The sequence below is a fragment of the Nyctereutes procyonoides genome, unplaced genomic scaffold, assembly GCF_905146905.1.
Source record: "Nyctereutes procyonoides isolate TBG_1078 unplaced genomic scaffold, NYPRO_anot_genome, whole genome shotgun sequence".
NCBI classification, from domain to species: domain Eukaryota; kingdom Metazoa; phylum Chordata; class Mammalia; order Carnivora; family Canidae; genus Nyctereutes; species Nyctereutes procyonoides.
In genome coordinates, this window is record NW_026575034.1 from 14,960,369 (window position 1) to 14,988,326 (window position 27,958).

The 27,958-nt window shown below is 44.8% G+C and overlaps 1 protein-coding gene across 7 annotated transcripts in view; it reads right to left on the reverse strand.

The window, feature by feature from the left end:
* TEAD1 (TEA domain transcription factor 1) overlaps window positions 1-27,958 on the reverse strand; it is a 268,997-nt gene that overhangs the window by 160,319 nt on the left and 80,720 nt on the right. For all 7 annotated transcript variants that reach the window (XM_055317566.1, XM_055317567.1, XM_055317568.1 and 4 more), the window contains exon 2: window positions 21,301-21,556. In XM_055317566.1, the coding sequence (XP_055173541.1) occupies window positions 21,301-21,457 (157 nt within the window). In that variant the 5' untranslated portion in view covers window positions 21,458-21,556. The remainder of the gene's footprint in view (window positions 1-21,300; window positions 21,557-27,958) is intronic.

Here is a 27,958-nt window from a genome sequence, read left to right on the forward strand (position 1 = left end):
CATGACCTAGAGGTGAAGGCTTCCTCCTTCCCTGCAGGAGTCCCACAGTGACCTCGACCTCCCTGTGGGTCAGTCATCAAGCTTCCACAATAATTTTCCTTAAGCACTAGCTGAATATCCTAAAAATGATAGCTCCCACACCTCTGCCAGGGACGTGCCAGTCACATTGAAAACCTGATCTTCCATGTTCAGATGCAATCATCTAGCACGTCCCTCAAACTCATTCTCCCTTTCCCCTAGCATTAGCCACTCCATCCATCCTTCTCAGCACACTCCAGCCCTACCAACTCCTCACTCTTCCTGGAAACATGTGTTTTCACTCCTCTCCCTCCCTCTACGCCATCCCTCCCTGAGAGGCAGTTCAGCCTACTGGTTGAGAGTCAGAGCAAAAACTGTCTCAGCAGTCAGAGGGACATGGGGGCGTTCTGAGTCCTGGCCCTACCAATCAGTACATGCGAACCTGGGTGCCAGTGTGTGTGGCTAAACATCTGAAAAGCAGCTCACTTGGTTTTCTCTAACACTGAAATAAGAAATTCCCCCCCATAGGTTAATCCTTGGAAAAAATTCTGTGAGACGTGTAAGGAAACAAATGCATCTTAGCAGAGAGTCTTCCCGGCCTAGTTTGCACAGGTTTTCCAAGTCCTAAAAGAGGACCCGCTGGTCCTGGGGCGCGTATGGGTGCTGATCGCAAAGCTTTTGCAGGGACTGACTTCAATGGCATGAGGACTAGGCTCTGCTTGTCTCCTCTGGAGGGTCCAAAGGCCTCCTGCTAAGAACAAAGCGGTTCACCATTGGCTCTCCAGACACTGCCTAGAAAAATATATAGCACAGGGATGCCTTGTGTGGTTCAGCTAGTGAAACGTCTACCTTTGGCTCAAGTCACGATCTCAGGGTTGTGAGATGGAGCCCCGCAACTAGTGGCAAGTCTGCTTCTCCCTCTCCCTCTGCCCCTCCCCCCACTCACACTCTGTCTCTCTGTCAAATAAAGACATTAAATTAAAAGAAAAGAAAAAGGGATCCCTGGGTGGCGCAGCGGTTTGGCGCCTGCCTTTGGCCCAGGGCGCGATCCTGGAGACCCAGGATCGAATCCCACATCAGGCTCCCGGTGCACGGAGCCTGCTTCTCCCTCTGCCTGTGTCTCTGCCTCTCTCTCTCTCTCTCTGTGACTATCATAAGTTAAAAAAAAAGAAAAGAAAAGAAAGAGAAAAAGAAAAACATATAGCACAGAACAAAGATCCTGGTCTCTGTCACCCATACTACAATTTAAAAAGAAAACACACACATCTGGTTTGGGGACTCCTGGACACAAACACCCTGGCCTTTATCACATAAATGGTGATTATTCTTTTGTGAAGAGCATCTGATGTAGTGACATCTGCCTCCTGTGCTCTAAGGTCAACAACATCTTAAGGGTAACTCAGATTTATCTTAACAGTTTTGGGCACCTATTATATGCCAGGCACTTGCACCATATAACTTCACTTAACCTTTACATTCGCTCTCCTAAATCAGCACTCAGCTCCTAGCCTAGAGCTGTCACAGACTCCTCCACCCTATCACCCGGCATCTGAACTGATTGGCATGTTCACCTACTTTCTTACCATTGTCTTCTCATCTCATCTTTACTACTATTATCTTTACTACTAGATTATTATTACAATGGTAGCTAACAGTTACTGACCATTGTCAAGCCATTTTCAATGGGCCAAGTAGGATGCTAACTATACATTCTGAATCAGCTTTATTCAGATAAAATTTATTTACTATACAACTCACTAATGGAAAGTGTGTAATTCAATGATTTTTAGTATATTCACAGTGTGTATATATATTCACACACACACACACACAGATATATTAATCACCCCAAATCCTCCAGTCCTGGGTAGCCACTAGTCTATTTCCTATCTTCTTTTTTCTTCTTTTTTTTTTTTAAGATTTTATTTATTTATTCACGAAAGACACAGGGAGAGGAGAGAGAGAGGCAGAGACACAGGCAGAGGGAGAAGCAGGCTCCATGCAGGGAGCCTGACGTGGGACTTGATCCCGGGTCTCCAGGATCACACCCTGGGCTGAAGGCGGCACTAAACCGCTGAGCCACCTGGGCTGCCCTACTTCCTATCTTTACAGACTGGCCTATTCTAAGTATTCCACATAAATGGAACCACATAATATATAGTCTTGTGACTGCACTCTGTCACACAGCATAATGTTTTCAAGAGTTGTTCATGTCACACTATGTATCAGCAATTCATTTCTTCTTATCACCAAGTAAGAATCCATTGATTGGATATACATTTTATTCATGCCCATATTTATTTATGTCCATCAGTTGATAGACATTTGGGGTCCTTCCACTTTTGTTCTATCATGAATAACCGCTGTTATAAATACTTGTGTACCCATCTGTTTCCATTTCTTTTAGTTCTATACCTATGAGTAAAACTGCTGGGTCTTCTGATAATTCTATATTGAACCTTTTGAGTAACTGTTCCCCAGAGTGGCTGTACCACTTTATATTCCCACCAATAATATAGAAGGACCCTCACTTCTCTATATCCATGGCATCTGAATTACTTATTGTCAGTCTTTTTGATCATAACCATCCTAGCAGAGATGAAATGGTATCTTCCGTGGTTTTAATTGGCATTTCCAAGATGCCAAATGACGTTGAGCACCTTTACAATGTGCAGTCACCTGTATGTCTTCTTAGAATAAATGTTTATATAGATTCTTTGCCTTCATTTTAATTGGATTACTTACTGTTTTGTCAGAGTTCTTTATATATTCTAGATACAAGTCCTATATCAGATTTATGACTTGAAAATAATTTTCTCCTATTCTCTAGGATGTCCTTTTATTTCCATGATGGATTATCCTTTGAAGCACAAGAGTTTGTAATTTGATGAAGCATCAATTTATCTATTTTTACTTTTATTACTTTTACTTCAGGTGTCATATCCAAGGAGGTTAACCTAGCTTGAGGTCAGAAAGGCTTATTCCCACATATTCTTCTAGAGTTTTATAGTTTTAGCTCTTAAATTTATGTCTAAGATCCATTTTTAATTAGTGATAATATAGGATGTGAGTCCAACTTCATTCTTTCCATGTGGATATCCAATAATTCCAGCACCATTTACTGAAAAAAACTATTGCTTCCTCTTTTGAATGATCTTGGCACATATCTTGAAAATCAATTGACCATAAGTGTGAGGACTAGTTTCTGGACTCTTGCTTCTTTCTATACCACAGATACATGTCTAACCTGATACAAGTGCCACATTGTATCAGACTTGTGATACAGACTTGTATCAGAAGTCTTGATTCAGACTGAATCTTTGTACTAAGTTGTGAAATCAGGAAACATGAGTCCTCCAACTTTGTTATTCTTCTTCAAGTATGTCCTGGCTATTTTGAAGACCCTTAATTTCTTTGACTTTTAGGATTAGCTTGTCAATTTCTACTAAGAAGTCAGCTGGGGTTTTGATACGGATTACACTGAAATCTGGAGATCAATTTGGGAATGACTATTGTCATGATGGTATTAAGTCTTCCAATATGTGAACACAGAATGTCTTTTGATTTATTTTAGGTCTTTTAAAATTTATTTTAACAGCATTTTATAGTTCAGGGAGTAAAAAGTTTTACACTTATTTAGTTTCATTTATTCTTGAGTTACGCTAGTTCTTTTCATGCTGTTGTAAATGGAACTTTCTTAATTTCATTTTTAGACTGTTCATTATATTAGAATATATTATACTGTATACACGTAATGTAAATATACGTGTAATGCATATATATAGACTCACACACACAAGATCAAAAGGAGATCATCTTACTTCTTCCTTTTAACCTAGATGCCTTTGCTTCATTCTCTTGACTGAGAACATCTCTGGGGCAGTCCCAGTGGCTCAACGGTTTAGTGCTGCCTTCAGCCCAGGGTGTGATCCTGGAGACCTGGGATCGAGTCCCATGTCAGGCTCCCTGCATGGAGCCTGCTTCTCCCTCTGCCTGTGTCTCTGCTTCTCTGTGTGTGTGTGTGTGTGTGTGTCTCTCATAAATAAAAAAAAATAAAAAAAAGGAATGTAAGAACGTCTCCGGCTAGGACCTCCAACAAAATGTTGAAAAGAAGAAGTACAAACAGACATCCTTGTCTTGTTCCTGATCTTATGACGAAAGCATTCAGTATCTTACTATTAAGTAAACATCATATTACTATGATGTTGGTTGTAAATTTTTCATAAATGCCCTCTACGAGCTGAGGAACTTCTCGTTGGTGTCTAGCTTATTAGGCATAGGAGTTTGTTTTGATCAAAGAAGGACAGGATTTTGTCAAATGCTTTTTTGCATGTATTGAGATGATACTGTGATTTCTGTTCTTTATTCCACTGTTAAAGGGTGTTATATTACTTTCAGATTTTAAACCAACCTTGCATTCCTGGAATAAATCTACTTGGTCGTCATGAGCAATCCTTTTTATATGTTGCAGGATTCAGTCTCTGAATATTTTGTTGAGAACTTTTGCATCTGTATTCACGAGAGGTTCTGGTCAGTGGTTTTCTTAGGACTTTGCCTGACTTTGTTGTCAAGGTAACACCTCCCTCAAAGAATGAGTCAGGTATATGAAGCATTTTAACACATTATCTCACTGAATCCTTACATCAATCTTTTAAGATGGGTACTAATATGAGCCCCATTTATCAGATGAGGAAATGGAGACTCAAATATTAACATGCCCATGGCTACATTATCCAGTGAGGTGCCAGAGCCAAGATTTAAATCCAGGCATCCCTCACTCCTGACTCCATGCCTTTAATAACCATGGTGAGCTTACTCCTATGGGCTGACTGACAAGCCCCCACATAAATCAGCCACTCACAAGATAAGGGGTAGGTTCAATCTGCCTTAACATCCTTCTAAACTCCATGGTGACAGTTTACTTAGTTCATTGTTCCACTTAAGTGATTCATTCAGGATCTACAAAGTCATCTTAGAATAATCTGTGGTGGGCAGCCCGGGTGGCTCAGCGGTTTAGCGCCACCTTCAGCCCAGGGCATGATCCTGGAGACCCGGGATAGAGTCCCATGTCGGGCTCCCTGCATGGAATGGAGAAGCCTGCTTCTCCCTCTGCCTGTGTCTGTGCACGCTTCTCTCTCTCTCTCTCTCTCTCTCTCTCTCTCTCTCTCCCTCCCTCCCTCTCATGAATAAATAAAATCTTTAAAAAAAAAAAAAAAGATCTGTGGAAGTGACTAAATCCAAACCCAGAGTCAGTATGGAAAAAGGAATGCACACACATATGCACACATTACACACCATTTAGAGACATCTCAAATAAGCTTATAAACACATCATACCAAATATATATGGGGGAGAAAGTTGTCAAAGACTAGTTTTCTAGGAATATGTTTTACTACTGTTATAAAAATCCAATCAGGAGGGGAGGAGGATAGGTTCAGTCACCAAATTAACCAAATCAGGCTTGGCAATCCTTTCTGGTTATTGAACATCCCATTTGGGCAGAATCACTGTGATATGGATATAAAACTATAAACTGAGAAAAAGTGTCCTCCCTCCTAGCTCAGGAACAGGGTCAATAAGGTAAGAACAGAAAAACGCAGACAAGGGGATGGTGTGCTATGGGTTCCATAAGTTCTGCTTCACCAGGAGGTTCTTCAAAACAGGATGTCCTAATGGAAAGCCTCCAGGGCTCTGTGCCTCAGTTTCTTTTTTTTTTTCTCAGTTTCTTATCTTTGAGAGTCTAACTGTTGCCCTCATTATTTCATTAGGATGTTGTACATGTCACAACAGTGATAAGAATGCAGGATGCAGCACCTTCTAGAGATGAAAGGTGGAATTATTATTACCAATGACTTTCACCAATTGGAACATTTGTTGAGGGCTTAATGTGTCCCAGGCACTAGGCTAAGGGCTGGAGATGCAGTCGTGCCAACGACACAGCACCTGCCCCCAAAGGAGATGAAGATACAGACACATGTATAAAAACTGTGTCTGAAAGGGCTTTGACAGAGGGTTAAATAACATACCCACACACGCACACGCACACACACAAGAAGGAACAACTAGCTCTGTCTGTGAAGATCAAGGAAGGATTCAGAAAAGAGGGGAGTGTTTTTTACAGGGTCTTAAAAGAACCTCTAAGAGTTTACCAGGCAGAAAATAGGATGGAGAGTATCCCAGACACCAGTAAAGCACATTCTCCCCTTTTCTTTTTTTTTTTTTTAAGATTTTATTTATTTATTCATGAGAGACAGAGAGAGAGAGAAGAGACACAGGCAGAGGGAGAAGCAGGTTCCATGCAGGGAGCCTGATGTGGGACTTGACCACAGGACCCCAGGATCACGCCCTGAGCCAAAGGCAGATGCTCAACTGCTGAGCCACCCAAGCCCCCAACATTCTTTCCTTTTCATTGTGTAAGTGGAACCAACACACTCTCCTACCCTAGGCCGGCGGCAACACAGGGCCACAGAGTTCAGAGAAAAGCAGGCCGCAGTTCTGTTCCATCTCGGAGGCAGCCGAAGAGTAGTGGTTAAGAGTCAGGCTCTGGAGCCAGACTGATGGGGTTCTGACCTGAGATCCAGGACTTACTGGTTGTGTAACCCCGAGCAATTCATTAACCTTCCCGGGCGCCTCGGTCTCCTCATCGGTGATACGGCAATAATCACAGGAGCTCTTCCTAAGATTCATAGCAAGGCTTAAAGGAGTTGATGTGAAGGGTCTGGAACAATACGTGGCACACTGCAAAGCCCTGGATAAACGTTCACCATCATTACTGTGAATCCCTGTCCCAATGCCCGTCCTGGGTCAGTCCAGGCCTCGCCAAGATCCGTCCATGTCAAAAGTCCCATATCCCAGGCCATGCGGTCATCCCGCCTGGCAATTCCCCTCTCCACCTGACAACTGTTTGCGGCTGCTGTCTCAGGACACATGGGCACTGAGAGAATGCTTCCTAATACACGTGGCTTACGATCCAAGTCACTCAAATAGCATCTTCCATAACCAGGATCGTATCGCCACTGCCTCCTGCGTGTTGCTGAGAGACAGCAAATACAAAGGCACACAACGAAGCAAAGGGACTGCGGTAACAGTTGAACAAACACGCAATCCGATACCCCACATCTGGCATGTCCTCGGCCCCAATACCTACTCACCGTCAAATATGTTTAAGGCTGTGGCTACTTTATAGGTAACAAATGTCTTTATCAGGACATTAATGTGCACCGACCCTCTCTCAATAAAAGCAGTCACAAACAACAATCCCTCCTAAGCTGTCACGGAAGCTACTGTGTTTGTAATAGAACCATTCATCGAAGAGACGCTTGCCAAAGCCTGTCTCAACACAATAGCTGGCTAGTCACACGGCCAAGGCAGATCCAGGGAAGAGGGCAGACACACAGTAATTGGGACCTTTCTAAAGGGCTGAAAAAGAACTCAGCTTATTAACATATGTTAAATATTACCCCGGATGCTGCAAAGCTTTGTGGGGATCAACTGCTCCACCACCACCACCACCACCACCACCACCACCCCCAGGGCATTCTCTCATAAGGTAGCCTAAAAGTTCCTCTGGCCTCTGCGAAAGGCACAAGGTCTATGGAAAATTTCAGCTAATGACCAATTTCACTGCCTGTGAAGAAAAGGCTGTAATGCTATAATAAATTTTTTGTAAAAAATTAAATAAGTTGAATGTCCTCGGCAGCAGGTTTCACTGTCACACCTTTCAGACTGTGCTCTAAAAAGCTAAGGAAAAATTGAACACCAATAAAAATTAATTTATAAAAAAAAAATAAAAAATAAAAAGCTAAGGAAAAGAGGAGTACGCCAAAAAAAAAAAAAAAAAAAGAGGAGCACACCGGTACAAAAAGAGGCTTTAAAGAAATAATATTTCTACAGGCTTTGAGGAATGAATTTGGTCTTATTATTTACCTAGATTTGCAGCATTTGAGAGAGGAGAAGGTGGGCAGATAGAATAATCTGCAGTTTACCCACCAAAGGTAAATATCAAGCAAATGAAACCTACCCGTTATTAATTTAGATGATTGTATCAAATGAGAATTTAGAGCACACCAGTCTCCAGAGTATTTTCATCGTCTAAAAGCCACCTACCTCTGCCCAAAGGCAATGCAAGAACAAGACCATTTGCTAGAAACCTGTTACAAAAAATATCAGGATCATCAAAGTAACATTTTTAAAAGAGAGCCCCCACCCCTGCCCCGGCAACCCTCCAGCATAAAGAGCGTCCACTGCTCTTGCCAAGTCCGAGTTAAATGATAAACACTGGCTCGGCAGGGCACGCGTGGGGTGTTAACTCCGGTTAATACTGGTGTGTGTGTCCCTTTGCTGTGAGCAAAGAATGGAGAGATGTTAGAAGAACGGGTTACACTCTCCTCTATCTCTCCATCGCCGCTTTTGCCACGATACGTGAATGTCAGAATCATGCCACTGGTAGTCTGGGCAGCTGACTGACACATCCAACTGTCCAGGGCACCTGTTGAACTCCCGGACCCATGTCCTAAAAGTCTATAATAAGAACACCCTGTCCTGCTTCCTGGCCCCAGCACCACCGCTCTCTGACCACCTGTCCCCAAGATTATTGCTCTGGACACCCATCCATGTTAGGAAGAGCTCAGTGGCACCAGCTTCCCTCCCAGCACCACCCTCCCGCCCACCAAGACCCTGCGATGCCCACCCCCTACATCCCCAAATGAATCCCTAGTGAACAACCACACCAAAGTGGACCCAGGCAATATGGTTGGCTTCTAATTCTTGGTATTTTCCACATTTTTTTTAAGGAGTATTGCTTACTCAGAACCAGAGGAAAAAGATAAACTTGATACGATTATTTTTTCCTCCGATTTCAAAAGCAACATATGTTCACTATTAAACTCCATTAATACAAACGTATAGCACGGAAAAGGAGTCTCCAATAATCTGACACCCCCCCCATGGCATCCACTATTCCTATGCTGTAAATTCCTGCCCATTTTTTCTATGATCACACAACACATATATGCATTTAGATTTACAGAGTTGGAACATTAGCTCTTCGAGATAGCACCTTTACTAAAGAGATCAGTAAAACCCAATCGTAATTATTATTCAAATGACCATCTTAAGTACGATCAATGGAGTGGAATACAAAAAAATAGCAATGGTAAGAACTCAGAGACAAGCTCCAAAGTGAAAGGGAGGGGCCACAGCCATGGGAGCGAGGAAGTGAAGCTCTAGAACTGGAAGTCAGTGGGAGAAGGTGAGAACACCAAGGTCCATCCAAGTCCCCACCCTCTTGTAGGCTGTGGAGACCACCACTGCTCTGGGGCTGCCCACCCTCTGCAGTGCAACGGGCTCCCACTGACCGCCCCACATTGGGTGTTGACTGATCCAGACAAGTCTGCCCCAATCTTGAGGCGAGGGGAGGAGGTGCATGTAGCCGGCTCAATCACTCCCTCCATCAAACCCAAAACACCCCTCTCTACCAGGCCAGGGAAACTTGAGCCCACGTGACAGCTTCAAAATATTCTTTCCTACCTTTCCAAGAGGCCCTAAGGGGGCTTAACCCCACAAAAGTATTATTTTTAGAATTCAGTTCAAAGCACTTTTTCATACATAATTGCATTTTTCTCAGAATTGTTGAGAGACAGGGAGAGATTTGTTGATTTCCTCTTCCCAATCTACAGATGATGGCAACAGAGTACAAAGAGCTGTATGGCCATACAAAGATACATCACAAACAGATATGGGACGGGAACAGCCAAAGAAATTGGGAGAAGGGAAATAGGAAACATTAGTATTTTTAAGATTTTATTTATTTATTCATGAGAGACAGAGAGAAAGGCAGAGACACAGACAGAGGGAGAAGCAGGCTCCATGCAGGAAGCCCGATGTGGGGCTCGATCCCGGGACCCCCAGGATCAGGATCTGAGCCGAAGGCAGACACTCAACCACTGAGCCACCCAGGCATCCCACATTAGTATTTTCTTGTGACCCCCAAATGTTCCTTCTTACCCTGCCCATTTTGCCACCTGCTTTTTATTAGTCCATATCATTTATTTACTTATACCTAACTCATTCCATTCACAGCCATGGGATCATTTCCTCAAAGAAATTCTCCCAATATCTGGTTACTCTGATACACTTATTTACAAATTCACACTTCACTACTGTGCACTTCCACATCAAAGTGATTAATGAACCCAACGCTTATGAGGCTCATCATGTCTAACTTCTTCAATGGCCATCACCCACGCTCCTATCAGTTGACCACATTTGTGGCCACACCTCGAAACTCATCACATGAAATCTCTCCACCTCTAATCTCAGATGCCTCTCCCATGCATGACCACAGCCTCCTCTCCTAACTCAGCAGTGCCTCTGGGCAGCACGTATCATGATTTCGCACCTCTAGCTTCACACTGTCCCTTTCCCAACCCTGACTGGTACAAACACGCTATCACTAGTACCTTGGTGTCTCGGGTCCCAATCTTTGACAACTGTCAAAACATGGATGAACAAATAATCCTGGTTAAAAAGAAAAATGTATGTATGACAAAATCATGCCATCATGCCAACAGGCTTCCCCAAAAGTAACACTTTCCACTTGTGCAAGAATTAATTCAAAATGGATTCTGGACTTAAAGATTTTATTTATTCATTCATGAGAGACACAGAGATAGAGGCAGAGAGAGAAGCAAGCTCCTCGCAGGGAGCCTGACGTGGGACTCCATTTCTGAACCAGGATGAATTCAGGCAGATGCTCAACTACTGAGCAATCCCTGAGCTGAATTCAGGCAGATGCTCAACTACTGAGCAACCCAGGCGTCCCAATTCTGGACTTAAACATAAAACTATACACTTTTTTGAAGAAGACATAGGAGAAAATCTTCAGGATCTAGAGGTAGGCAATGAGTTCTTAGACATGCCACAAAAAGTACAATCTACAAAAGGATGAAAATTAATAAACTGAATCTCATGAAAATTAAAAACTTTTACTCTATGGGATCCCATGTGATGAAAAAAAAAAAAAAAAAAAAAAAAAAAAAAAGCTACAGACCAGGAGCAAATATCTGCAAAACCACAAGTCCTGCAAAGGATTTGTGTTTAGAATAAAGAACTCCTAAAACTCAACAGTAAAAACATAAATAATCCAATTGGACAATGGACAAAGGATATGAACAGACATTTCACCAAAGAGAATATACAGATGGCAAATAAGCACATGAAAAAATTTTCAAAACATCCATTAGTCATCGAGGAAATGCAAATCAAAACCACACGAGAGATCACCACACACCTATCAGAATAGCTAAAGTCAACAACAGTACAACACCAAATGCTGGTGGGGATGCAGACAACTTAGGTCATAGAAGAAAACATGAAATGGTACAATTGGTCTGGAAAAGAGGTGACTAGTTAAAAAAAAAAATGCAGAAAGGCACAACTACCACTCCTGGTCATTCTGTCCCACAGAAATGAAAATTAATGTTCACACACAAAACTGTACATAAACGGTCACAGCAGCTTCATCTGTAATAACCAATAACTAGAACCAGTCCATACGCCCTGAAACAGACACAGCACAGAATACACTCAACAATAAAAAGGAACGAGCTATTGATACACACCAACAACTGCGGTGGATCTCCAGGGATTTTTTTGCTGAAAGGAAAAAACCAATCCCAAAAGGTTACATCCAGGACCATTCCATCATATAACATGTTTGAAGTTTGAAATGGCAACTGAAGACTGATGAATGGTTGTCAGGAGTTAAATGCAGGGGGCCTGGGAGGGGGACAGAGGGGGGGACAGAGTTAGTCGTGGCCATAAAAGGGCGACCCCAGATGGGACACCTGGGTGGCTCAGTTAGCTGAGCAACCAACTTGACTGCAGTTCAGGTTCTTGGGCTCGTGAGATCCAGCCTATGGAGCCTGCTTGGGAGTCTCTCTCCCCCTCCCCACTCTCTTTAAAAAAAAGAAAAAGGGGAATCCCAAGGATCCTCGTGGTGTTGGGATTGTTCAGGATCCTCACTCTGGTAATGGATACTCTAACCTACACATATATTAACACCGTACAGGATGTAATACACCCACACACACCCCACATACACAAAAACAAGCGAGAATGGGGAAACCTGAATGAGATCAATGGATTTTACAGTGAATTACATATCAACATTAATATCCCGCTTGTGATAGGATATAACAGTTTTGCAAAATGTAACCACTGGGGGGAAATGCACAAAATGTACAAAGGATTGCTGTACTATTTCCTACAATAGCAGTCAGTGAATTTACAATGATCTCAATACAAATTTCAATTAAAAAAAGAAAATGAGGCTCTCCAGGTTTTCTTAGGGCCCCCTGCCAATGCTGGGCAACAATTTTACTGACGCCATCCCCCCCATCACCCCCCCACAGCATCTTTACTTGCTCTAGTTTTCAAGAGCCCACAACCCACCTCAGCTCACATGGCCTTACTCCCCATCCGCAGAACCCAACCATCAGGCCCTCTCTGGCCCCTCCACCTATCTGGTCCTGCCACAGTGGCTCCAAGTGAAAGAAGCCCTGTCCCCTTTAAAGTCACTTTTGTCTCATCTGATAGATCTTCACACCTTATCCATTTTTCTCCCCCGTAACCAACGGCCTCTCCCTTGTCCTAAGGGAAGTCTCCCCTGAACTGTTCAAGTCCTTCAAGATACCATCTCATGGCTCTTCCTATGCGTGGCCAAACCTCTCCAAAGACTGGCCCATGGGATGTTCCATCCGGGTACAGAGGAGACATAAACTGAATAATGTTGTTTACTTCCTGTACCTAAACCTTGTAAGGACTGTTTCAAGTGCTGGTCTCATTTTCTGCTCATTTCTCTCTTTCACCCACTCTACAAATGTGCTCCTGTCCTCCGGGCCCCAGGCTGTAGCCTCCTAGCCCTGTGGCTCTCAGGCTGGCTGATGATCCAGATTACCCAGGGAGCTTTTAAAAAATGTAGATTCCCAGACTGTATACTCCCAGAGGTTCTGATTCAATCTGTCTGAGTCAGTTTTTGTTTTCTTTTCTTTTTAAGCTTCTCTAGTGCTTCTGCTGCTGCTGGTCAGGCTGGGAACCACCGATGGGGTCTCCCTTTTTCTTAAAAAGGCAATCTCTTCCTTGTCCCACTGCTCCAGACACCTCATTTAAAATCCATGCCAGCTTCAGCGTGATCCCTGTGAGCCTGCACCTCGCAGGATGTTCCTACCACTCTCGAAGCTTCAGAAGCCACTTCCCTGATGGTGAGCCCCCAGACAGCCTTGCTGGCCACCCATGACCAAACCCAACTCCTCATTCTTCTCTGCTCTACAAACCTGCTCCTCCTGTCTCCACTCCCCACTTCATCCTCTGGCACCCCCCCCGCCCTGGCTCCCGATGCAGGATCCTGAAATCATTCCACTCCTTCTCTTTCACAAATCCCATTGGGTCAGCCAGTCCTGTTGGTTCCACGGCTGAAACTTCTCCGCCCACACTGCCAACACCTGGTTCAGGCCTCTTCCTCTCCCCCTGAGCTCCTGCAATAGTCATCGAGCTTGCCTACATGCCTGCAGAGCTGGCTTCAGTAAAACGCAGGCTGAGTCACATCATCTCTCCAGGAAAAATGTAATGGCTTCCTTTTGTCCTCAGAATGAGCACCAGACACCATGGCGTGGCATTCAAGGGCCTCCATGACGCAGAGGCGGCCCACATTTCCAGGCTTGCCCACCACCACCCTCCTGGACACACCCTCATTTATTTTTTATTATTATTATTATTATTTATTCATGAGAGACACACACACATAGAGACAGACAGACAGACAGGCAGAGGGATAAGCAGGCCCCATGCAGGGAGCCCGATGTGGGACTTGGTCCCGGGTCTCCAAGATCACGCCTTGGGCAGAAGGCGGCGCAAACCACTGAGCCACCCAGGCTGCCCTACACCCTCATTTCTAAGAGCACCAGAGCTATGCTCTTTCAGGGTTCTGTGCCTTTACCACACTGTCCACTTAGACCTGAATGCCCTTCCCTTCTCCCTCTTCCCACAACAGCAAGTCAGAACCTAGGCTCCAGACGTCACCTCCTGTGGTCCGCAGCAATCCTAGAGCTATGCACAAATAAATACGCATCTTCCTGCAGAGAAGAGCCACAACCTTCTACAGATCCTCAAAGGGGCCGAGAATCCAAAGTAAGTGAAAAACAAACATGAAGTAGCCTCTTCCCAAAGTTAGCTCAGAGAAGTCTGCCTCTCGATTCTTTCATTCTTCTGCATTCTCAAGTAGAGACACGTGCACTCCCCAGTCATGAATAATCACACTTTCCGTTGCCCTACCACTAAGCCATGGATAGCTCTAGCACAGAATATACTTCCTCCCTATCACTAGGTGCAGTTGACCCTCGAACAACACAGGGGTTAGGGGCACCAACCTCCTGCAGAGTCAAAAGTCCGAGAATAACTTTCGACTTCCCCAAAACTTTACTAATAACCAGTTGGCCGGAAACCTTACCAACAACCAATGGTCAATGAACATAAATTTTGTCTATGTATTGTATACTGTAGTCTTACAATAAAGTAAGATACAGTAAATTATTTTTTTAAATCATCAGGAAGAGAAAATACATTTACAGTACTGTACTATATTTTAAAAAACAAAACCTGCATAGAAGCAGATTGGCACATTTCAAACCCATGTTGTTTAAGGATCAACTGTAGTTAATTGTATAAACTGGCTTGGTGGGATGCCTGGGTGGCTCAGTAGCTGAGCGCCTGCCTTCGGCCCAGGGAGTGATCCCGGAGTCCTAGGATCCAGTCCCACGTCGAGCTCCCGACATGGAGCCTGCTTGTCTCTCTCTGCCTGTGTCTCTGCCTCTCTCTCTTCTGCGTCTCTCGTGAATAAATAAATAAAATCTTTTAAAAATTTTTAAAAAACTAACTGGCTTGGTTTCAGGTGTTTGCTCTACCACTCATTGTGTGACCCTGAGCAATCAACTTGACCTTGGGCCTCAGCTTCCTCAGCTGTAAAATGGGGATATTCATAGTACCTACATCGTTAGGTTGTCATGAGGAATAAACAAGACAACATGTTCTAAACAAAAAGATAGTGTCCAGCCCACAATAACTGGTCACATGGGTCAGCTTTGTTAAAGATTGTATATCTGCTGTCCCCTTTCACAAAGCACAGTGCTGGCCTAAAATAAATGAGTTACGAATCCAGGTCTTCCTGAATCCCGGGGCTCATCCACTGCGTGGCAAAGCTGTTAGAAAGCATAACTTAGTAATAGTTCAACATTCTTTTCCTTTTTCTCCCTTATGACCAATCCTTGAGCCTTCCTAATTAGCTTTTTACCCAGATTGCACAAAGGCTCACACACCTTGTACATAAACCTTTGCATGCCCCCCACACATTAAACTTCCCATCAAAATGCCAATGACGCTGGCTTTGCTATTCTCAAAAGAATCAAATGATTTCAAAAGCCCCCATTACTCATTTGTTCTGAGGAGTCCTGAACTAACCCTCATTCTAGGACTGTGCCTACTGGACAGGAATCCTTCCTACCTCTTCAACTAACATCTGTCAACATGCAACAAAAACCAGGGTTTCTTCTTTCTAGGACGACCATTATATATACAAACATCTTTCTGCTTTCTCCCCTTTTTCCTAGCCAGTGTCCCTCACAGGAGAGGCCCTGTGGGCTCAGGATTATTCACCAACTTTTCTTTGTTTGAACTGATAATTCTGAAAAGCACATATTTGGCAACCATTACTGATAAACCTTCTATATCTGACAAGACAGACGGGATGGGGTCCTTGCCTTATGGGGCTTATAGTCTGTTCAAGGGGCACAGTTCCTTGTGCTTCACACTTGCAGCCAATCCACTTGAAATGATATCCCAAATTACAGGTTAAACAGAAAGACGACATCAAAGATGCCACATGATGTCCAGATGCAGAAAAACAAGTTCACCTGGGGGCCTCATGCGTCACTTTTCCAAGCAGCCTGGAGATCCCACAGGGCTTGGGTTTTATAGCCATTTCCACATCAGGGCCTCTGGGGCCTCTAGACCTAGGCCACCTTCCTGGTCTTGAAAAGGGATACTTCTTCTTTTCCCAAGCAGTTCTCTGAACGAGGGGCAACCTGGAACCACGGATTTCCATCTTTGCCTGCCTAACTCACGTTCACCTGTTCCTGCTTGTGTGGGCCCATGTTCATGGCCCCTGCCACCCCCTCACTACTACAGCCCTCTTCCCTCCTCTGTCAGTGCTTCTAAGAAGTAGCAGAGGGTTCCTTCTAAGTCCAGTATTTCCCCCAGCAGGCAGGGTTCAGATTGGCAACTGGAGAAAACTGGCCCAGAGACATCTTCCTTCTCATCCCCCCAAACCTATCCAGTCCTCACAGCTCCTGTCTCCAGGGCTAACTAGTAGGCCTGGCACCCCAGCAAGAAAGGGGCCATCCCTGGAGCTGTCCCTATGCAAGGACCTTGATGACATTTGCTCATAAAAGGAGAAAACCACTGCCCCACAACTGCTCTGGCCAGGCCGCCTGTAGGATCCCAAGGCACCAGAATCTTCCAGACAGCTTCCTGGCCACCACCAGGGCCAGCCTTGTGATCTAGGATCCTCCCTGCTGCGTTATTTGAGAAGCTTTCTTCCTGCCAGCATTGGGCCAGGTGCCCTGGACACTGGTGGCCAAGAACAGGCTTCAAAAGGCTAAGTGGAAGGTGACCATCTTCAAAGGGCCCTCAGACTTCCCAGAAAGCTCTGGCACACAGCCCTGACCTCAGGTCAGAGTTTCCTGCAAATGAACTTGGTGACGGCTCCATGAGGGCAGGGACCGTGTCTGTCTGGTTCACTGCTGCATCCCCGACAACCCCTAGCACGGGGCAGGAACACAGGCGGTGCTCAATACGGATTTGTCAAATTAACATCTAATGACCTCTACCAAGGAAGGAGTGAAGGTGAGTGGAAGAGACGCCAGATTTGGGGGTCAGACAGATGTGGATTGGAACCCTTCCAGCTATAACCTTAGAGGACTCCTGGGCATGCTCTTCTTCACAGTGGGGATTAGAATCCCCACCTCAAAATGCTGCTGTGAGCGGTAGATGGAAATCACATGTGAAGCCTGTAGCCCAGCCCAAGGCAGAGAGCACTCTGTTTCCAGTTCAGAGACACCTCTTCAGCTCTCACTCGATGTGGGACACTGTCCCAACAGGGTAGGGGGAGTCCCAGATCACAACTCCTTTGTTTTATCTCTTACCACAATCCCATGAAGCAGAAATCTATTTAAATCCCTTTTGTAGTTGTGGAAATAAAGGCACGAGGAGAAAAAGCACCTTTCCCAGAGTCTGATAACCAGAAGTGGCAGAGCCAAGCCTCCTAGCAATTCCAAAGTCCAACATTTTAAGAGCTACACTTTGCTGTCTCTAAAGCTGTTGGGTCAAGGAATGTTTGCTTCTGTCTCTACCCTGGTTTGATTACGGGAGACACTTGACCACAGTGCTGGACTAGGGGTTTCGGCTGCAAAACAAAAATGCATCCGGGTAGTCCCGCGGTTCACGGCTTTGTCTAAAACGAATGGGCTGTGAAATTCAATCTCAGACAAGTTTGCTGATCAAAAACTTCTCTCTCATCCTGTCCTCCTGCTATCTCTTCTCCAACTATCTAACTGAAAAAGAGACACACAACTATGTCAAAATAGGAAAAAGGAAAAGAAAGCAGAAAGACAGAGCCTGGGCTTGCACGCCCTCAGGAACAGGGAAGTCTCACTCTCCTAACTATCCCTAAGGACAGCTGCCCACACAGAGGGGCCCGGAAGAACTAGTCTGTCCACATGGAGGCCAACCACATCGAGTCTCATGCATCCAAGCAGCAGAGAGAGAACTGAGCCATCTCCTCTAATGCCCCAAACCTCCTCATACTGACAGCTTTCCGTATTTCACCTCCATAAGACTGCATTTGCCCTACTCCAACCACAGAGGAAATGTCATTACCAAAATAAATCAGCGCTGCACTTGACCTTGCTTCTCAACTGGCTCAGGATTAGTCACATCACAATGCACTCTACAAATGCTCAGAAATAGCAGAAAAACCCCCTCACGTCAAAAACCCTTGGTATTTCACTAAAAGGCATTAAATTATTTTGATTTTACTCCATGGAATCTAAAATGCTCTCAGTGTTTTCATTTTCAAAATGCTGAAAAGAAAAACGCTCTTAGGACCTTAGAAATCTCCAACTCCTGGTTCATGGACGGTAAGATGGGGAGCAGGCCAGAAGTCAAGGAACAGTAGCTCTGGCCCCACATGCTCACTGACTCAGTCCCCAAGTGGCGGAGGCTTCCCTGTGGAGGCTCTAGAGGCAAACTTCTCTCATCCTTCAAAGTCACAGGCAAGTCAGGAGCAGCCCAGACATCTGGGCCAGTTCTCCTAAGGGCCTAGTCTTCAGCTCCCAAATCCCTGCTAACCACCATGGTTCCCTCTCAAATTAACAATAGGAGCACAATTCCTCCACGGTGGCCAATGAGATGGGGTTGAGGGTGGGTGTTCTCTACGCAAGGCATCTGCTTGGAGATGGCAAGGCTTGAAAGTCCCTGCAGTGCATGCATTTCCTGCATGCCCCCATCTGCACACATAACCCTGCAGTTGTAATCCCTAGTGCTCCTTGCTCAAGAGACCACCCTATTTTCAACCAGGTTGGTCATTAACACGGTAAGTCAATGGAATGCAGACTAAAGGGGAAAAAAAGAATCCATATATTAAGAACAAGTGCTCTGATGGGACACCTGGGTGACTCAGTGGATGAGCATCTGCCTTCCGCTCAGGGTGTGATCCCAGGGTCCTGGGATCAAGTCCCATATTGGCTTCCCCGCAGGGAGGCTGCTTCTCCCTCTGCCTGAGTCTCTGCCCCTCTCTCTATCTCTCATGAATAAATAAATAAAATCATTAAAAAAAAAAGTGCTCTGAGGACACACTCAGAATCTGGTTATCATGGGTACTAAAGACATACACCCACAACCAGCACTGCATCTGTCACCATACTGGTCACTCTTACGGAGGTACAAGTCACAAAACCACAGTATCACAGAACGTACGGGTCCCAAGGACCCACAGACATCAACTACTTGACTCTCTTTCTCTTCAGGGGAGAAAAAAGAGACGCAGGCCAGGGGTGAAGACTGTCCACTGTTGGTAAAGGATTCAAAGCCAAAGCTTTTCAGTTAGCTTTCCATATTTAGCCCAGTGCCTCTGACACACAATGGCCCACAAGAGCTCTTACACACTTAGTGCCACACCAAAAAAAAAAAAAAAAAAAAAAAATATTTCTATGATGGTCTTCTAAGGCAGACTGGCTAAATCCAGCACGGCTGCTTCCTAAAAAATTTAAATCAACAGAGAAGAAAACGGAACTGGAGTTGACAAAATTAACCTTTGCTTTGAATTAAGTTCCCAGGCCGAAACCTAAGGTGAAAGCGCCTTTCTGGTGTTCCCTGTGAGAGGTGATGGGCGGTGGTCACTCCCGACCAGGATGTCTGACGCTAGGCCGCTATTTCAGATTACACTTTCTGGGCAACAAATGGAAGTTGTACAAGGAAGAGCAACCTGAAGCCACCTTCACAACTACTAGTAAAATCAGCTTCAAAGAAGGCTCTAAGATTAAAGTACTTTCCTTTGCCTTTAGAATGGGTGGAGGGGGGGGGTGTTTGCATTTTTTTTTGCATTTTTAGATAAGAAGAACTTGCAAGCACACAGCCAGGCTGAGAAAGGGGAGCCCAGCAAAGATAAACACACACACACACACACACACATACACAATCAGAGGCCCTGAAACTTTGTGCCCACAGCAGCTGCCATGTTTCACCCTGAGTCCATTTCACGAATGGTCACGAAGAAGCTTCTCTGGCAGCAAAGGATCACATGAGAACATAAGACAAATGAAGACTTGAGCGTGCGCGCTCGCGCGCTCTCTCTCTCTCTCTCTCTCTCTCTCTCTCTCTCTCTCTCTCGTGTGTGTGTGTGTGTGAGACACTGACAGGCTGGAGACTCTAATGCTGCAGAAGGCAAAATTTCCCTTGTTTCCATTACATCATCCAAGTTAGAGCAGGGGAGGGCGGGGAACACAGCTGGTAGCAGCTGCACCACCATCTGCTTTCTCGTGGCCGCGTGTGCTAGTTTGAGCAGCAGCCTCCTACAGCTCCTGACTGAGGAGGCACAGTATTAAAGGTACAACACCCTATTATGGAAAACCTTCCAAATTATTTAGAAATAAATCTCTTCTGCGATAAGTTAACAACCTCAGGCAGGTTGCTGAGCCAGTTCTCTTTGAGTTTCGGGTATTTGTTTGCATCTCTTTAGACTCAGCTACGGTGCAAACTCTTTCAACTCAACGTGCTCAATTAGACAAGCAGAACGTACAAGCAACCACCTGCCATCTGCTTCCCAAAAGGTAAGCAGCCAAAAAGTACAGGTCTGCAGCTGGAAGCATTTACGGAAGGAGCAGGGGGGGTATAGTCAAACCCAGCACACAAGCCCCCCTGGCCTGGCGGATGGCTACCTGCTGCTGCCTTGGGTGTCCCAGGCCATTTTGTTGACCAGTCTTGTCTTCTGGGGCACACGTGAAGCTTCCTTTGAAACACACTGCGAGGCATCCCCTTGTAGAAGGGGAGACTGGTGAGACCCTGGGGGTTAACACCACGTCTGGCCACTCAACTGCAAACATGCAACAAAGTGGGAAAGTGGTGGTTTGAAAGTTTGATCAAGCTACACACGTCTCCTCTGGCCTACATGGGGTTGTGTTTAAAAAACAAAAGTGCTGGCTGTTAGAAAATGAGTGATTTTCATATATAAACATCTATATTGCTAGCTCTTTCGGTGGTAGTGGAGGGGGGGAAATCAAGAGATTTGTCGGCAGGATGCCCCATTTCCATGTGGCACCAATTACCAGGAGCTGAGAGGCCCCCCATGAGATGGGGCATGTGCTCTGAAGAACTAGCCCCACCCGTGAGTTTTTGCATATGCCACGACAACTATATCCCCACATGGACCCTGGGCGCCTTTGCTATAATCCTGTTGAGCATGAAGAAGGACAAGAAAACCTCACTGAATGATTTAACAATGATCTTTTAGTGACTCTTCAGGTTGGTTAGATTCAGCCCCTTGGATGGCCAACTAAAATTCTACAAAGATCATTCAACCCAATACAATGACTGGATTTCAGAAGGCTAGCTGCAATCATCCCTTATGGCAAAAGCACATCGTAGCATCTCAAAGGAGCATTCCAGATCGCTTACCATACATCTTGCCTTCATCTGATAAGATGATTTTCCTCCTCCCACATGGTGGGTAGATAGCCAAGGCCTCCTGAAAGCTCTGCTCAATGTCGGGGCTCCAGACCCCCTCTGCATCATTGTCGATTGGCTTATCCGCAGAGTCGCTCATTCTTTCCATGTTTTCGGCAGGGCTCTCACTGCCGCTCCAGCTGCTGGGCTCAATTTTGGCGGTTGGATTTTCCAAGCCGAAGCCTGGAGCCTTTTCAAGGAAATAAACCTAAGAGAGAAATGAAAAGATAGTGTAAGGACAAGGTAATGGCCAACAATACTGCTCTTACCAGTTCTATTACCGATCTTTCAGTCACCAGCTTTGCTTGGAGAAGAACTCCTAGTGTGGAGAATACAGAATTTTGGGATGGATCTAAGTGGCTTTTGTCGTTTACCTATCACATTAAACACGCATACACAAATGCAATGGCAGGCAGAAACTGGACCATCTTCACAGATGGGAGAATGGTCCTCACTTGGGGTTACACGTTCACAGTGAATGCTGCAAAACCCGACTAGATGCCTACCATCTACCAAAGAGCACTTTGCCCAAGGATAATCAAATGTCCACAGCAAAACCAGTTGTTTAAAAGAAAATAAAGTAGGAAACAAAAGATGTCGTCTACCCCACCATGGCAATAGGCACGATAACTCGAAAATGTCAAGCCACCCTATTTGTCATGGAGAGCACCGAAATGCAAGATGGTAGCAGGATGGTAGGAGGAGGAGATTGTGTTGTTATCACAAATACTCGTTTCACTAAAACAGTGATGCCAGCTGCCCTGGATCTGCTCCTCGATAGCATTTTTCAGCAGGGCTTCTGCCCCATACAGTCGGGCCACTTTGCTACTCCAGCTTCTAGATCATAAACCTTGGAGCAGGGACCAAGTTGTCCCCAGTCCTGCCTTCCCTGAAAGCACTACAAGTGGCCAGCACATTTGCAGAAATGTGTTACACCTACATGGGGCACTTCATCTGGTCGCCTACTTGGAATTTCTGATCACATGAAAACCGTAGGGAGTCTTTCATTTATTTTTCTGTAGCACCGAAGATTACAGAACCAAAAGAAATTTTTCTCAAAGATTTATTCCCCTTAAATTATGCATGTAACCTATGGTCATAATGGGATAAGCTTTCCAAACAAATGTCAAACCGGCACAAACACCGATGTGAAAATGATCTAATCCAGTACCCCCTGCTGTCCGCACACTAACATATCAATATTCCTTTGTTGAAAAGGCATCAGATCATTAATTCAAAGGCTTCCCCAAAAAGGGAGAAGAAATGCTCCTGGGGATGGATCGAAGAGGGGAGGCACCAGGCGTGAGTGGGGAGGGCTCAGTGTAACCACCATCCTACCCGCTGCCCCACGGCACATCCACACAGCATTACAACAGAGGCAGCCAGAAGGGAAGCAGATGCTGGCAGCCCCACGAGGCTGGGGGCGGGGGTGGGGGGGACTGCTAGGTGTTCCAGGGCCATCACCTGAGAGCAAGCAACCTGTCTTCTTTCCTTCTCTCTCCCAACCGTATCCCTTTCACCTGCACTCCCCCAGCTGCGTATATCAACAGATCCCAGGTGCAGAAACTCAAGCGCACATGAACAAGACACAATTAATGGCGTAACCAGTGGGTGCTTTTGGCTTCCTACTCTGACAGTTTTTTGGATCTAGCAGCACCTAGATAAAAGAAACCCTCAGGTCGTCTGCTTTTTAATGCTGCCATTGATCTATCATTCAAAGAACTTGTCAGCAAAATATTTACTGCCTCTTACTGACACATGTACATTAACACGGGACTTTTAAAACTGCCAAATGTTGAGGTATAAATTAATGCCAACAAGAAAGGGTTTTGTGATTGACCTGTGGATGAACTCCATGATGTCTCCAGTGTGGGTCTTTTGAATTCTCAAATTATTACATTTTTTGCTGGGATTTAGGAGTCTCACAAAAATTCAGGCTGAACTGTACTATTATACCCTACGGTCTGTTCCACCTCCAAAGCAGTTTATGGGAAAAAGTATGAGAATATGAGAAAACGCTTTGAGGTTGTGGCTAATCCACCTTCTCCCTCTCCACCCGACCCAAAAACATGACAAAACAAAACAAATGGCACATACAAAAACACAGGCCTGTCCCTGAGCTCTGGGCAGTACACAGCAGGACGAATTCACTGTGGGGAGCCACATTTTAGGGTGAACAGTGGATGTGCCCAGCACACAACTGCTACATTAGAGGGATAGAATCCAGGACACTGAGGCCCAGCGGAGGGACTGGGGGATCTTTATTTGCCTAAGAAGAACACTACCATATAAGTGAGAGCCTCAGTCTCCAGACAAAAACACACCAGCACCCCCAGATCCTATCTGCACTTGAACATCACCAATGGTTAAGGAACACAAAACCTCCCTAATACCACTTCCTTTGTAACTGCATGCTGAAATTTTTTTTTATCTAGGAGGCTAAAACCCATGTCCCAGTTAACTTCTTGGAGGTCTATTCATCCCTTGTGGGAATAAATACAACCGCCCCCCCACCCCGCAACACTTACTTAGTTATGACAGGAACGGCCCCCAAGCCCCTGATTGTGTTCCACATTAGACATAATTCACATCGTCCCTCTGCCCAGCCCTCAAAAATGCATCTCAGTTTGTCCACAACCCTCCATAAAGGACACTTAGAGGTGGACCTATGATCCATAAAACCTCCAAGCTCCCAACTGCTGTTCCTGTAATTCCTCTATTGTGCAACCAGCTTAGGGTGTAAAAACACGAGTTTATATTTATTCCTATTAAATTCCATTATTTTTACCCTTAGGCCATGACTCAAAGCTGGTTAAGATCTTTCTGAATCATTAATTGCCAAGCTTAGTGTCCCTAGACACTGAACAACTTCTAAGAGGTGTCACATGGAGGAGGGTGTACACTCATTCTGTAGAAGTTTCAAAGAAGATTCTGACTCAACATCTGGAAAAATTTCCAGCTAGTTGAACTTCCACAAGGGGTGAAGTGCCGTAAAGACAGGTAGCAGAGTCTTGCAGACAACTTCTTCAAGTTATCTCTAAAGCTAAAAATCACTAGTCCTTGGCTACGGAATGCAATCTTAGCTAGCATTAACTGATCCAGCCATTTAGTAAATACAGGCACTGTTCTAAATGCTCTCATGTTTTTATTCATTTACTGCAAAGGGAAGAACTCTGTGTCCAGGCTCTTGCAATTTGGTCAACTAGAGCTCAGCAGGATGGAATTACCTACTCTGGCCAAGGGCCAGAACATAGCCTCAGTAGCTACCACACACATAATCCACAGAGTTATACAGGCCCTTGGTTTTACAACCCAATTGTAAGATGAGGCCCTGTATGGGCAGAGAGTTTCCGATCACAAGACTGGGGCTGGCTGAGAAAAGCTCCTCGTACTGGATACCAAAATAACCATTCTGGCATTCTGTCCCTCAGGTCCCTTCCAGCCCAGCTCAAAATCCACCTCTCATCCTGGAAACGTGTATCCAGTGGCTCTGAGAGTATCAGCCACATGGTAGGAATATTGTAAAAATGTGTGGAATGGGTAAACTATCACCCAATCTACCTGGCTCCTGAATGTATAGCAACAAGCACCCGCTTATTACCAATAACAAGATCTAATCAAACGTGAGGAGCACAGAATATCTGTGCCTGCAGAGCTAACATCCTTACCTCCTCATACATCCTTTGAGCAAGGAAGCCAACTTTCACTCAATGCAGTAAATGAAGAAGAGCACGGTATTGGGGGCCGGGGGTGGTGGGGGGAGGGAGCATGTGCTATTAAGACTCAACCTGACTTAGCTTCCAAACCTGGTTGACCCACTAGCCTTGACACCCAGGCTAAATTAGTTTATCTCGTAGAAGCTCAGGTTTTAACTTACAAATGGAGATAAATTCAATCCCAACACAGGAAAGCCATTAACTGGTAGAGGAACTCTCCCTTCACAGGACTGCCACAGAGATTTAGTGAGATACTATTGAGTACCATTAGTCCCTATGTGCCTCAGTTCCCATCATCAACACTTCCCTAAAGTCTCATTTTTTCCTAAATTCTCCTTGGCTACATTATAATAAGTTCCAGAAAGAAATGTTATCCATGACCCAAATATTCCTGTTAACTGCCCCAACAGCAGTACATTCCCTAAATGGATCGTTCTTTCACAATTACCCACTGACACTTGAAGAAGGGTGACATGATTACAGTAAAATGACATCATATATCTATTTGTCCAATACACACTTTAATATGAAAGTCTGGGGGAAGAAGGAGGAGAGACAGTCAAACGTAGGTGCTTCTGACACCAACTCCATTCAAGGGACGGATTCACAAGGGGTGTGACACAGGGCACAGGAATCTGCTGCTCCCTTCATCTTAATTCCTGTGGGTCTCTCATAATGGAAACATCTCACCCACTTATATGTGATTTAAGAGCTCTTAAACAAGAGGGCTAGGTTTAACTAACCCTCTTGATTAATGAAATGCCACTGAACATGAGGGTCACAAAAAATCCATATAGCTTCTTTTAGCCAATGTCTCAGCAGTCTATGAGGCAACCAGAAAAGGGCTGGACTAGGCGTCAGGACTCTGTTTCTGCCTGTGTAGGCCAGGACCACAGGGCACTTGTCAACCCCCATGTACCTCAGTTTCTATCATTAACACTGAAGGGGGCCAACTAAGTCATTCATCATCACCTTGCATTCCCATACACTCTACCTACCTAGAATAAAACTTAATAAGCTGATTTGTTGTTGCACCCCATCCATACCCCAGTCTCCTTGAGGGCAGGGACCACTGTATCCCCCAGTGCTAGTGGGCTACCTGGAATGATATTTAATGAAAGAAAGAATGAACCAACAACCAGATGGTGTGAACATTCTCTGATGTCAATGTGACTGAAGTTCTCACTTGAGCTTTCCATGAGAAGGGCAAGAGTTTCAGCCCCTATCCCATCCCTCACCCTGACTCTGGTCAAGGTTCTAATGAGAAAAGCCCCAAAGAAAGTCACCAAATTAGGAAGATGGAAGAGGACAGACTTAAGCCAAGCACAGTTTAAATAACCAAGAGTTGGCTATCTGATCCAATTTCTTATCTATTGATCACAATTACAACCATCATCGTTCTGTGTTAAAGACACAAACATGGGGGTGCCTAGGTAGCTCAGTTAGTTAAGCACCTGAAGTCATGATCTCAAGGTCACAGGAACAAGCCCTGTCAGGCTCCTTGCTCAGGTAGAAGTCTGCTGGAGAGTCCCTCTCTCCCTCTCCCTCTGCTCCAACCACCCCATGTGCACATGCACACTCTCTCTCAAATAAATAAATCTTGAAAAAGACACAAATATTTTGGGTCCTCTAGCAGCTAAGTTTCTGCTTTGACGAACAAACATTATTTCAAGTGGAATGGTAATTTTTGAGATACACTATTTTACCTTCTCTCTTTTCTTTGGGCCCCTAAAGAAGATAGAATCAGAAGATGACAGCTGTTAAGAGTAAGCAAGGCAGAGTGGCAAGGGTGTGAAGGCCAGAGGCCAAAGAGGTGGCCAAGGAAAAATTGTCAAGAGGTGAAAAATGGTAACAAAGCAAATTTGAGTGGGTAGGTGAATGAAAAAGGCAACACAGGTCATGACATTGAAAGGAAAACTGAGAAAGATTTCTACAAGCTCAGAAGAATGTGGACATAGGCAATGGCAGGAACCCATTTAAAGAATCACATGGTTGAAATAATAGTAAATCAACCAAGCATTCGCTGACTCTAAGGTTACTATGATCTTAGGGAAAGCCAAATGTTTATTAGAAAAAAGGTGCCTTCCAATAAAATGACTAGGAAAAATGATGCTTTGCTTAAAGTGAACTGGTACATTAAATCCAAATTCAACCTTCTCCCAATAAACCATGTTTTCATCCACAATGCCAGAAGCTTTCACCTACAACATCTTCAATCACTGCACTACTCCCACTGGGTATTATCTCCACCTATGAGATCCAGAGATCTAAAGAAGTTGACAAAAGTCATATACTACACAAAATTGGAAACCAGGAGTCATTTCGTCAGCTAGAATGCACCTTCCATGGGAATAGCAGACTCAAGTACACTCTCACTAGACAGTGAGCTGGAGGCTGGATTTCAAAGGGAGAGAATGTAGGCAGTGCCGAATGCTCAGCTCTGTCTACAACTGACACCCTCAAGCACAGTCTAATTAATTCCTAATGAATAGTGATGATACTGACTCACCTCCCCGGGTAGTTGGGAGGAATGTCAGGCACTAATGATGGTTCATTGCTTTTGCATATGTAAAGCAGGGCAAGTTATGAGTTCCCTATCATTTCAGACACTAGCCAAACCTGCCAATAAGTATCCTGAGAAATACAGGACTGACTTGGTGGCCTGGATTTTGGAGGGAGCCTCCAGAGAAACAGAACCGCAAAATGTAAGTAAGTCACTGTCAGCGCAGAATGTTCAGGGAATGCCAACACCAAGAACTGAGGCCACGTCTGCCATAAAGCTGGTAGCAGTCAGTGAGCCTTGGTGTCATAAATCCCAACTGCCAACAGGTTCTAGTTTCAGCAGGAAGGAGTGGGTAATTACTTCTTCTCATTCTCAAAAATCACTTCCTTAT